Genomic DNA, 13,835 nt, shown 5'->3' on the forward strand with positions numbered 1-13,835 from the left:
AATTTGTGGTGCAAACATTATTATGAACATGGGGTATCGTGTGATATCAGGAATATGATGTTGACATGCTGGTATTCCTAAAAATCACGAAAGAAAGAACGGTTGAATAATATGTCTGAATCTGCTGCATTGTATCTGATTGGTTCTTCTGGCTTTGCGACACGAACGGTATCACCTCGTGTTTACCATTCGGTCACATCACATTATACATTCCCGACTTGACGAGGATCGACCGAACGCACCATAAATTCCCCAAATGAATCTCAGCGCGAGTTCCTTATGGGACAACGACGGTGTCACTCCAACAATGCTTTGAAGGGAAACCCAACCCTGACCTATATATAGCTACGTTTTTCACACTGTGTGCGTGACTGGTCGTGTAAGGTCACATGATTCGGGACACACGCGCAGGCGCGCACGCACGCACACAACCTCAAAGAGACACAAGACTGAGCCACAATCCTGAAGCTGATGGGTGTGGAGGTGGTGGAGGACTGAGAGCTTATTGAGTCGGTGCTTCCCATGACCCGACTCGCATTTTCTCTGTGTGTCTGTCTCGGTCGCCACCGCGTGCTAATCTCGTCTTTCTACGCTTTCCATATTAGTTCTGATGCCGCCGGTCGGTCGCGTAAACACGTGTCATCAACAAACTTCTCCCACGTCCCTTTGTCTTATTTTTCTCCGGTTCTCCTTCCACCCGCGGCCACTTTCTGTCTTATGTACTCTCTCTCTCTCTCACACACACACGCACGAGCCGAATGCATATAAAAACAATATTTTTTATTAATGAAATATAAAGTCAGACAGTAAAAGCAGTTTTCACACCCACCATATCATATGTATAAAAAGACATTAAAACACAATAGATAGGCCTTTCCACTGGAGCTAAACTGTGAAGTAACATTCAGGCCGCTCAGCAAGGAATTAGTGACCAAGTAAAAAAGAGCATGTGACAGAATAGTTAAGCAGTAACCACAGGGCAAACATTCCACACTCCCCGACGATGGAGAAATGTTATATAATTCAAGATAAGACTCCCTAGCAGTTTGGCACATTTACTGAAGGCACACACCTCTAAAGCATTTTAAGAAGAAAAATATTAAGATGACGGTCAGTTGAGACAAAGCAATTGAAATCAGTTTTTTCAGCATATCCCTCCTCGATACACTTAGTCCCCTACCCAGACATGCATTTCATCAGAGGTCAGAGCTCTGGGTCACATGCAGCACAGCACCCCTCTGGAGCAGTTTTGGGGGTTCAGTGCCTTGCTCAAAGGCTCTTTGGCAGAAATGGTGGGGGCATCATAGATATAATCCCAACCATCCTCCAGCTCAGCTGGAATATACACCCTCTTGTCAGTGTTGGGAATCGAACCAGCGACCTTTCACTTTACTGGTCAGCCTCTCTACCTCTCAGCCATTCTGCCACCCAAGATATTTATACACAATATCTTAAAGGTGCAGTAAGTGGCATGTTTGTAAAAGAAAAGAAAAAAAGTGGTCTACATGTTAAGATAATAGATCTACATTTTCTGAAAGCCATCACTGATACCGTTTCACTGGAATTCTGTTGCTTGGCAACAGTTTGGACCCAAGTGTATTTCGTCAACTATTGCTTTGGCAAACACTGTAAGATGACACGAACTTGGGTCCTTTTACAATGTTATTGTTGTCACTGAAACAGTCTTTAGAGGCTTAGTCAATAACATATCTCCCAGTCCCTCTGCAGTAAACATAAAATGCATGTTCTGTTATCCCGTTCCCACTTTATCCAATCAGGAATAAAAAGTCTACAAAAATGGTCTGACAAATAAGAAATTAAAACTAGTTTTAAGCAAATAAGCTTTTCAACACTTATTTAAAAAATAAAAATACCACTTACAGCACCTTTAATGTATTGTATTAACACGTATATTACTTCATAATGTCCTAAATCAATACAAAAACCAGACGCAATGGCGCAGTTCTAGTTCCTTCTGTGAATGGACATAACACATCCCATTATAAGAGCTTCTAATAATATAAGAATCCATAATGGTTGTTTGCCTTAAGTTAAGCGTTACCTAGGTCTCATTTTCCATGGCACTGGTGTAACTATGTCCTATGGTTTTTAAATGGGGTCCCTACTTAAACCTGATTGATGACAATATTAAAAAGGGACATATTATGTAAAATACCTAGTCTGTGTATGGATTCTATGTATGGCAGTCTGAAATGTTATTTTAGGTGCTGGGAAAAATTACATAAAATACTCCTTACCATTTGGCCAGGCTTTTCAAATTAACAAGCCAAAAACAACTTCAGAAATATGGCTGTCTGTGATGTCACAGAGGGGGGGGGGGGGGCACAAGCAATTAATGCTTTAACAAATCAATTAGCGGTGCTTTTTTACTCTCGGATGTGGGGTAGATTGGTAGGGAAGGAAATAATTAAATTTTAATTTGGTGTGTGCTACACCCACCAAAAACGGAAAATAAATAATTAAAATTACATTTGGACAAATTCCATGAAAAAAAAGCTTTAAAACGTTCCACAGATTCAATATTCTTTAAAAAAATAAAAATATATAGTATGTCCCCTTTACCTTACCAATTGTATATTGTGTACATGCACTATTTACTCTTGGCTCTTGGTCCAACGCCACAGGCCCGGGGGGCAGTTGTACTCGATATAATATCTACCCCCCCCTGTAGTGAAGTTCCATAGCTGAGACAGAAGCTTGTTTGTCATTTCTAATGTCTGATGTCAATGTTTCCATACTTCCAACTGTTCACAACCCTTTCAAACCAGACCTAGTAGTCATACAGTTATATTGTATTATCATACCAGATTATTCATTCAGCAAACACCCAATAAACCAATGAATTAGGAAATGTGGGTCTTACACAGATGACCATAGGTCCTTATGCTAGGTCACCCCCTCATGTGCAGTTTCCTTCATCTCCTGTTGGAGGCAGTGTCTCATATAATAATAGGTAAACCATGAGTTATTGAGTGTTGCTCCACTCCAGGGGGTCCGTCCGTCTGTCTTTTCCGTACGTCTGTCTGTCCAGTGTCCATCAAACTTCAGCGGTTGGATAACGTAATTTGAATTCAGCCCAACAAAAAGCCATCTCAGCACTAAGGTGAATCACAGTCCAGAAGCTATATTTTCTCACCCCACTCAGACGCCTGCCAGTCTTTGAAGTCTGTTGGTTCATCTTAATTCACAATTCAAGCTTCAAGTTACGATCAAATATTTTTCTCTCTATATATATATATATATATATATATATATATATATATATATATATATTTTTTTTTTTTTTAATTCAGATTCATTTTAGCTGAGTGCTTTCCACCTGTGTGAGGTCTTCATTTATTTTCTTAAACGCAGAGCCCAGAGCCAGTGTTGCATGTACATGGCTTGCCGCATTCTGTAGGCCTTCAGTTTGTGGCTGTCGCAGTGCACAATAAGTCCTACGGGGGGCTAGTGGAGGGAGGGAGTGCTCATTATCCGCAGGTGGGGGGGTTTAGTGGGCACGGGGGGCTTGGCGTAGGCCGGCACTCGGTTGGTAGCAGGGCTTCCTGCGCCGAACGCTTTCCTGAGCTCTGCCACGCGACCTCCCAATCCTGGCTTCTCTTCCTGGTGACACGCCACTACTGTGGAGGTGGAGAAGAAGAGGGGGGTGGGGGGGTGGAGATGTTAATCGATGAGTGCATTCAGGCTACATTTAGTTGCATGTAGAAATCTGTATGCATGTAGTAGGCCCAGGCCTCTCCTTTTCTGTATTATCATTGCAGTCTGCAAGATAAAGACATTCACTTTTAAAAAGACAACATAATAGCCTACCCAACCTTTATGTGTTTCAAATGATTAACCAGTGACCTATTCATAGTATTCAATCACAGATATCTTGGTCACAAACCGGTAGTTGTGATCAACTAGCAGGTGATTATCAGTGATTATCATTAAATGACAACCATGGCCAATGAGCTGTGGCATTATGCCATATTGTATGGCAAAACATGTCATGACCACAGTATGAATACGAGTATCACTCAAGTTTAAATGCACGTTAGACCCTTTAAACCCTTAGATGTACGATTGCTTACACCAGAAAGGGTTAAAAAAAATCAACTGGTAAATCTCTCTCCTCCTCCTCCTCCTCCTCCTCTGCTCCCTCACCTCTGTCCTGGGGGCGTGGCTTCTCCATGAGTGACAGCTGGGCATTTGGTGGCAGCCGGTTGCCATGGCTACTAAAATGGGGCCTGTAGGGAGGAGAACAGCCTTTGGGGCTGTTGTTGTTGTCGTTGTCATTGGTGGTGGTGCCTGACTCTCCACCCTCCTCCTCTGGGTCCCTGGGGTCGCCCTCTGTGTTGCCTGAGTCCACCTCCTCTTCAGACGAGGAGTTATTTGGCGCCACCGAGGCATTCTGGGTGGAAGTGAGACAACGCATATTGCTAACCGAGAGGACAACTAGCACAGTGTTCCATCTTTGTGACTTTCCGTCTGTCTCTCTATCTCTGGCAAGGCTACCCTCCCCCCTTTTAAAGCCACATGCATGCACGCACGCACACGTGGTCAATATCACACACACGCACAAACACACAGTCGTAATCACATCCTTCCTACACACACACACACACACAGTCAATATCACACACATACACACAGGCTTACATTATCGAGGAGCAGCTGTATCTCTTGTTTGGATTCATGCTGGCGGGCCTCCCCCTCCGACTGCAAGGACACTGTCTGGATGCCATTCATACTATCACTCTGCAGTCTGCAAGATAAAGACATTCCCCTTTACACCACAATATAACAACCTACACTCAACTTTTAACATGTGTTTAACTGTAAAATCTATAGGAATACTAGTCAAGCTGAAATGAAAGTTAAACGTTTCAACATTTAAAACCTTTTTCAGTTGATAAAAGTGTATCTGCTTTGTAATTAGTTCCAACGGGCCGAGGGCTTGACTTAAGATGGCCGTGTCCTGAGGCCCAAGTGTCAATAACCATCTCACTAGCGGGTTTGGAACAGCAAAGGTATGCTGGCTAAGGCTGGGATTGGCCGGCTAGGGAGGGCCAGGGGACATGAAAACAAGGAGGCCGCCATCTTTAACGCACTTGGCTCATTATCAAAGTAAAAGTCCTGCATTAATTGGTCCTTCAAATTACATTAAAAAGTGGCATTTCACCTAAAATACATCTCAACTTTATTTCTGTCCCCCATATTAGTTTTCAGAGATGAAAAACCTAATTGACTATAATAAGTATATTAAACATTTTTACATAAAACTTACCTATTATTATTATACTTTTTTTTTTTAAACAAATGTTATCCCTCTATAAATCTTTAGGCTATGCAATTTTTTCATTGATATCATTTCACTGAGTGGTAATTAACACAATGCAATGATTCAGCGTCCTAGGATGACATCACAGATTACACAAGGACAAATTCACACTCATTAAATCTTGCAAACAAGGCATTTGTTCAAGACCATTAACAATGTGTGAGTGTGTGGAGGGAAAATCAGTTCCACCTTTAGTCAGAAACCGCTATTAGTAAGTTAGCTATACATGTCAGACCGGGGTCTGTTACTGAGCATTTGCTTCAACTTTGCAGTTTGGTTCAATTTGACCAGACATCAATAATCAAACCCTTCTAAACAAACCGTAAAAGTCTTGTTTTGAGAATCCTTCAACAGTCATTAACACAGATGCAAAGGAATTCCATAACATTTGAAATGTACATGTAATACCCAACACAAAAGAAGTACACAACCTCTCCTCATCATTTATGAATTCACATAGATTTCACCCCAATTTACAATCTTTGGATAGTAGTACATATTTGAAAACATCACTCATCTCAAAACCTTGCCTTTATAATGGTGCTACAGCTGTGCTACAGCAATTAAAAACTCAAATTGTGCTTTCAGCCTAGGTGTGTTGTGAGAGTATGTACCTGTTATTCATCAGACTCTTGAGGAGTTTGGACGACCTGAACTCGTCCACCTCTCCGATGACATTGACACTCACGTCTCCGTCTCGACCAAGCAGCCAGCTGACATGCTTCTTGGAGGCTGGAAGGAAAGGGGGGAAAAAAGCCAAGGAGGAGTTTTTAGAGCGATGGTTTGAGTTGTTCTTTCCCATAAATACCAGCAATTGTTTTATTGTTGTTGAGATTATGGAAGCTGACTGATAAAAGGGTATTCTGTTTCATGTCCAGCAGGTGGTGCTGTTCTATAAGTGTACACATTTTGTTATTTAGTCTCGATCACACCGGCTGGAAATAGGCCCTTCTCTTTCCCTTTGTCTCGCTCTCCCTCTCTCTCTCTCTTGTGTCTCACCGATTCAATCTCTCTTTCTCTCCCCATCTCTCAGTCTGTCTTTCTCTCCATTTTATCAATACGAAGAAAGGTCTACACAAAACTAACCTTGGTCAGTTCAACAAAAGCACCCTCTGCTGTTCAAATGGAATAGACAACAAAGCAAATGGACCAAAAAATGTTTAAGAACAGAACAGAATAGGAGCCCTCGACTTCAGCCTTCAGACAAGCCAAGCCTTTCATAAGTCCAGTACACCCATTATTCACATGGACTCTGATAACAGGAAGTGAGGCCATTCCCAACTTGCAGCCGATGGCATTTGCATCCATAGCAGAGAATGAAGCAAGAAAATAGCTCATTATCAAAGTAGTGGACATTTGTATGGGTCACTGGGTGTCTGCGTGTGTGTTGAGGATGGGCAATGGGCATAGAGTAATTTATCCAAGTACTCGGGGGGGAAAAATAAACTTGTGTATTCAAAAAGTAAAAAGGAACACATTGTCATATGTGAACTGGTGTGGTCTTTGTTCAGAGTGTTGATTGGAATAACAGCTAAACTTCTATCGTCTGACTATGCCGAGATTCCTCATCAGGCCGATTGAAACCATTAAACCATCATTAGACGGTTAGATTTCACTAATGTGTGGGGGGAAAAGTCCAGTTCAAAACACAACAAAAAGCAATCTATGTTAGTTTCACTAGTCGACTAGGTGGTAATTAAACAAGTACACTCAGGTACTCATGCCCATCACGTGTGTGTGTGTGTGTGTGTGTGGACCAGTTAGTTCTGGACATGAGAAGTGAGGACTTGTGGGGGGTGCAATATTTGAGCTAGTCCTCACTTTACCACAGGCCACTTTAGGGTTAGGGGGTTAGGTTTAGGATTAGGGGGTTAGATCTAAGGCTAATGTTAGGTGTGTAGTGGTGAGGTTTGAGGTTAGGGACTAGGAAATTAATGTAATCAATAGAGTATACTAGTCCTCACAATTATAGAAATACAAGAAATCTTGTTTGTGTGCATGTGTGTGTGTGTGTACGTGTTTGTGGGCATGCCCATTTAAGGATAGTCTTTCTGGGCCAAAAGAATAGACGCACACACACACACCCGGCAGAGCCTCTCAGGTGACAGCTGAGATTGGGTGCACAAAGGCGGTAACTTGATAGGTAGCTAAAAGTGTGGCGTGGCCCCCAGCCATATGGCTTACTCTGCCTCAAGACCTATTCACTACCAACAGGCATGTGGAATGACTGGCTAGGCGATGATGGAGACACACACACACACACACTCACACTCAGTCACAGAGCACACATACACAATCACTCACACAACCACAGTCACAAACAAAAACAGAGACACACACACACATACACTGCAATTGAACTAATGGAGGGGATAAGTGTCCCATCTCAAATCACACAGACACGGCGACTCGGCGAGTGCAGGAAAGACGGATGTAGTGACCGGGGGGGGGGGCAGAGGAAAGAGGGAAACGTTCAGTTTTTCTCTGGGTGTATGTGTTTTTCTCGGGGTGTGTGTTTTTCTCGGGATGCGCGTGTTTTTCTCTGGGTGTGTGTGTGTACCGTAGTATTCAGAACACATTGTACCAGAGGCAATGGTGTTGGTGGGCGTGACTTGATACAGTACATACATATGGCATATGTACATGCACACAAAAAAACACCAGCCTACATTCTTCAAATTCATGTTTGCGGAACACGCCACAAACAGGACAAACCTGAATTATGCACTGAACACTGTGCCCCAGAGCTCCTGCTTTGCACAAAGAATTAAGTGACAGAGGTAAAATAAACGGCAGGTTACTGTATTTCCATTTCAGTCGCTGATCTGGGTGGATAACCAGCTAATGTGAGTTTAGGTGAGTTTACCCTCCACAACACCCCTGCTAATAATCCATGAGAAGATACAGAGTAAGACAGACAGATGCACCTACTCACTGCAAGGTTTGGCCATTTGGCCATAGAAATACCACTTCAAGAACCAAAGTCATTCAAATAATTTGCAGAACACAATATTGTAATTACAATGAGTGTGAGTTACAGTACTACCTCAGTAGACTACCTCATGTCTCCTCTGTTGGTCTGGGGATGGTGTAGACTACGGCATGTCTCCTCTGTCAGTCTGGGGAGGGTGCAGACTACCTAATGTCTCCTCCGTTGGTCTGAGGAGGGTGTAGACTACCTCATGTCTCCTCTGTCGGTCTGGGGAGGGTGTAGACTACCTCATGTCTCCTCTGTCGGTCTGGGGAGGGTGTAGACTACCTCATGTCTCCTCTGTCAGTCTGGGGAGGGTGCAGACTACCTAATGTCTCCTCCGTTGGTCTGGGGAGGGTGTAGACTACCTCATGTCTCCTCTGTCAGTCTGGGGAGAGTGTAGACTACCTCATGTCTCCTCGGTCGGTCTGGGGAGGGTGTAGACTACCTCATGTCTCCTCTGTTCTGGGAAGGGTGTAGACTACCTCATGTCTCCTCTGTCAGTCTGGGGAGAGTGTAAACTACCTCATGTCTCCTCGGTCAGTCTGGGGAGAGTGTAGACTACCTCATGTCTCCTCTGTCGGTCTGGGGAGGGTGTAGACTACCTCATGTCTCCTCTGTTGGTCTGGGGAGGGTGTAGACTAGAAAATCAGTCATCTGCTCATCGATATGCATACATATAAATAAAAAGGATAACGTGGTCAAAAGGTGATTTAACTGTGTGAGTCATGTGATGTCTGTACGTGCACATCACTGTGCAGTTGTGAGACCAAAACAAATGTGCACGCACATACACTTATACACTCCAGTGTGTACATGCAGTATTTTTGCATCTATGGGTGGAGAATATCACCAGACCTAACGATTCCATTCAGATTATTAGTTCTTATGATTCAGTTATCAAACAACCCTCGATGCATTGCAGTTTTCTTAAATAAGCTGTAAGCCGTATTTCGCCTAAAGGTACATGCCTAAGTAAATGGAAGATTGCTCCACTTCTGCAAGGTCAATTTGCATGTTCTTGGTATCTAGGAACATCTAGGGACCTGGGGGTATGTATTTCCAGTGTCAGAAATATTGTGTTTGTTACTAGGCTTGAGTAAATTGTAATGAAGAAAAGGAGAATATAAATTATGATTTATGCATCTTTGATCAAAAATTGATACGGGTAGGAGAAAAAATGCTCACTGAGCTCATTCACCACCTTATTGAGATCATGTGTACAATAAATCTAAGCAAATGAACCACGGGAAGATGATTAAACAGAAGGATTTGTAGATACAGTCATTAATGATAATCGATTTTAATTATAAATTCATATTTTACCTTGAACTTGATCTTATTATGGCCAAATCATACATCTATGGATAGGGAAAATGCTCCTCTTTCCAATGGCAGGGATGAATCTGGATTTAGTCATTTCCTTGCGGTTTTTACGATAATTAGCATTTTCCGATAAATTTGTATTTCCGATAAATCGTATAAAACATCGGTAAAAATGAAAATATACACTTTGACTACTGTTTTTGATAGGGTTATGGTCTTTACTCTTGGCTACAAAAAGAAAATATTTAAAAACATTGACCTCTTAACATCCAAGGGCCCACATGTGGACGATTCTTTGCCGACCTCTAGTGGCTCGGGTGTGCATTTCTTTTAATACAATATATAGATAGAATTAAAGCCCTATTTGTTGCCTGTCGATTGCCCTTTCAGGTGACAAAATCCGTTCAGCGGTTCTCGAGTTACATGCCGATATGTGAGGCGTGCCCCAAAGTACGCAAAAGTACACATTACCACCCCCGACTCCCGGGGCTCTAGCTCAGTCAATCATTTGGCGATCTCGAAAATCTTTGCACAGGGTTGTAGCCAATGAGTGTCGCTTTCCAATGATACCCCATGATAATTGGGGATCTAATACAGTCTCTATCGATCGATTTATGATAAAGAAAAGCAGGTTCCCCCTATAGGGGGACCTTAAGGCTTAACAGGTTAAAGTAAATATAAAGTCAATACACTTCAGTTACTCCAAATGCCAGGAAAAATAACTATCCAGACTAAGTTAATTATTGAATTTTGCGTATCGATACAGATTCGATAGAACTATTGACCTTTGTGTATCTCTACTGTCTACATGTACAGTAGGGGTGTAACGGTACACAAAAACCATGGTTGAGTATGTACCTTGGTTTTGAAGTCAGTTCTGTACGATTGTGGTACAGTAGGGGAATGTTTGCAGAATGTGGCTTTCCATGTTACACTCAGGGGTGATGTAGTGTGCAGTTACTGTATCTTCTATATTCAAATTAATAATAACGGAAGCGGTTCGGTACCATTACACCCCTAATGTACAGTATATGAATGAATGAATTTTAATTTTTGAACATGTATTCTTCATATTCCTTCAAACAAATCACGGTATCTAGCTCTGTCAAACAGAACAATCATAACACACAACATTTTTTTTTTAAAACAATTAAAAAAAAACATTAAAAAAAAGTCAAGAGCAATGTATATAGTTAGCAGACATGTCCAAAAAAGGAGTAGAGGGAAGATAAGCTTAGATCCCTACCCCCTTACATTTACATTTGTTCTTCCATTAATTTGACTAGTTATAACATAATTGAGTATAATACAATATAGAATATACTTTTACTTATAGTACGAAAAAAATAAAAACTTGATTCACATGACAGCAGTGAATACAGTACAGAACTACATAACACAATATAGCATTACTTTGTTTATCCTCATTACTAATTTCTGTATTTCTCTAGTGTATTTTTTAAGCTGCTTTTTAAATTGTGCATATGTTTACTGGTAAAATATTCCACTCCACAAACATATGCACATGCTTTTCAGCGTAGTGTGTACCATTGATTGTTAAAGATTCCCTCTCCCTCTTAAAGGATAACGCCAACATTTTGGGAAATTAGCTTATTTAACATCTTCCCTGGAGTTCGACAAGAAGATACATACCTTTTTTTGTCTCGCGTGCATTTAGCTTAGGGAACAGTCGCTCCGTTAGCATAGCTTAGCTTCATCACTGGAAGTGAGGCGGGACAGTACCCTGATGTTCCCCGGCCGACAGGTTTGTTGATATTCTCATTCCTTCAAAGGATCTGAACCGATTGAAGTTTATGGATACCATGACTGAAAATCCTCTTACCTTGACGATTAAAAGCCTCCCCAATTTAGAAAACAGTAATCCAATGGCTGGTATTGATAATATACTACTACCTACCAGGCCACGTGAGCGGATCGGCGCGGCCGAGAAATCCGCTCTTCAAAGCTTGGTCCGCTCCGCTAATCGCTCATGTTGACCCCGCCCCCAAGTCGCTCTCCGCTCGCTCCCCGCTCACCTTGAATCGAGCGCTCCCCGCTCCAGATCGCTCGGCAGATTTTTTTCTTTCTTTTTGGAGCATGGTGTAAATTAGCTCAAACTACAACAGTCTACACCCCCTGGGCCCCTTAACAATTGTTTGTATTGAGCCGCATTGTAATTGTACCCATTCTGCAATGTTAAATAACGTTGTTTATCCATTCACTAGCTCTATTAAGCGATGATAGGCTAGCCGAGCCACAATGCTATGGTCGCTGCCATTAACTCTTTCAGTGCCACTCACGAGATTTCTCGTGTTTTTTTATAGGTGGTTGCTAGCCACTCACGAGATTTCTCGGAATTATTATTATTATTATTTTTTTGCGATCTGAAAAATTATTGCATCACCCGAGCCTACCCGAGTATTGCCGAGCTGCGCCGGTGATCACTGTGGAAAAAAGCGCCCCCTGTCGTCTCCCAGATGACATAAGTGATCTTGGAATGGACTCAATGAAAATGAATGGGGAAAAAAATCCGGTACTCCACATTTTCCAGTTCACTGATCCAGCCGGGGTTACTAGAGTTCATTCTGGAGCCTCAGATCCCCGCGGATCATGGAGATCCACTGTGTCGCGTTGGATCCATACACGTATCGATTTTTTCGAATGGTGATCAGGAATTGGAATATACCAGTTGGATACCATCTGATGTCAGGTAAGGACTCTATGTTATCAGTGGTAGGATAATCAGAGTAAGTTTGATGAAGTTATAAGCTGTTTTGTGAAATGTCTTCTTTCGGTTTCAATGTAAAACTCCGAGAGGAAATCAACGAGGCGATTATCCGCGCGCGGCCGTAATGTGCGTGCGTGCACGTATAATATTGAGTATCTAGCGTCTATTTGAAAACGATTCATAAAAAGGCCGACGAATATCAACGTTGTGGAATATTCCACTAAAAGACGATTTTCATAGAATGCTCCAGAATGAGCTGTTTTTTATATCAAAACGGGGGCTTTTCTAACTGCTCTGAAACGGCAACGACGCGATAAAAAAACAATCTGCCTTCACAGCACTGTCTGGAAAATAGTCTTTGATAATGCGATGGGCAGATTAGACACATAGCCATAATTTAAAACATAGATTAGGCGATATTAACGTTAACATTGGCGCGGATGGTGGCATTCAAGCGGTAAAATGGAAAACCAGGCGTGGCACTGAAAGAGTTAACGTTAGCATGTAAGCTAACGACAACAACAATGGCGTCGATACTTTTTCTAACAGGAGTGAGTGACAAAGCCTGAACAGGATATCACAGGTTCACCCTTCTCATTGGTTGAAAATGGCCTTCATGTTTGTACATCGCCATCTGTTGCTTTGGCATTGTACTGCATGTATATATTACATCAACAGTGTTAAACCACTGTGAGCGGCCTGGAGTGGATTGGAGCGGAGGAGAACTCTCGCTCCGGACGTCGCGCAGACTCATTTTAAAACCCACTCCTCGCTCACGTCAAAACCGCCCGCTCCGCGCCGCTCACATGGCCTGCTACCTACTGGACGCACAGAGCTAACCGGAGCTAACGCAGAACAGGATGTGTAAATCAAATATAATGACTTCCTTTCTGGGGTTTTCAAAATAAAAGTGCGACGTTTATAGCAGTGGAAAACGTTTATTTTGTACATTATCTAACGTTAACACGAACCTAAACTAACGTTACAACTAACCTAAAGTTAGTTTAGGTTCGTGTTAACGTTAGATAATGTACAAAATAAACGTTTTCCGCTGCTATAAACGCCACACTTTTATTTTGAAAACCCCAGAAAGGAAGTCATTATATTTACTTTACACATCCTGTTCTGCGTTAGCTCCGGTTAGCTCCGAGTGTCCAGTAGGTAGTAGTATATTATCAATACCAGCCATTGGATTACTGTTTTCTAAATTGGGGAGGCTTTTAATCGTCAAGGTAAGAGGATTTTAAGTCATGGTATCCATAAACTTCAATCGGTTCAGATCCTTTGAAGGAATGAGAATATCAACAAACCTGTCAGGGAACGTCAGGGTACTGTCCCGCCTCACTTCCAGTGATGAAGCTAAGCTATGCTAACGGAGCGATTGTTCCCTAAGCTAAATGCACGCACAGAGACAAAAAAGGTATGCATCTTCATGTCTAACTTCAGGGAAGATGTTAAATAAGCTA

General features: G+C 42.1%; 1 protein-coding gene across 1 annotated transcript in view; it reads right to left on the reverse strand.

Annotated features, from left to right (window-relative positions):
• Positions 1-3,316: 3,316 nt before the first annotated feature.
• The window catches only part of LOC311242545 (uncharacterized protein), a 33,868-nt gene continuing 23,349 nt past the window's right edge, over positions 3,317-13,835 (reverse strand). The window contains exons 3-6 of the mRNA XM_084331513.1: positions 5,959-6,076; positions 4,663-4,768; positions 4,168-4,414; positions 3,317-3,641 (exon numbers count right to left, since the gene is read on the reverse strand). Coding sequence (XP_084187639.1) covers positions 3,469-3,641; positions 4,168-4,414; positions 4,663-4,768; positions 5,959-6,076 — 644 coding nt within the window. The 3' untranslated portion in view covers positions 3,317-3,468. The remainder of the gene's footprint in view (positions 3,642-4,167; positions 4,415-4,662; positions 4,769-5,958; positions 6,077-13,835) is intronic.

The sequence above is a fragment of the Notolepis coatsorum genome (assembly GCF_963971535.1).
Source record: "Notolepis coatsorum genome assembly, chromosome: 16".
NCBI classification, from domain to species: domain Eukaryota; kingdom Metazoa; phylum Chordata; class Actinopteri; order Aulopiformes; family Paralepididae; genus Notolepis; species Notolepis coatsorum.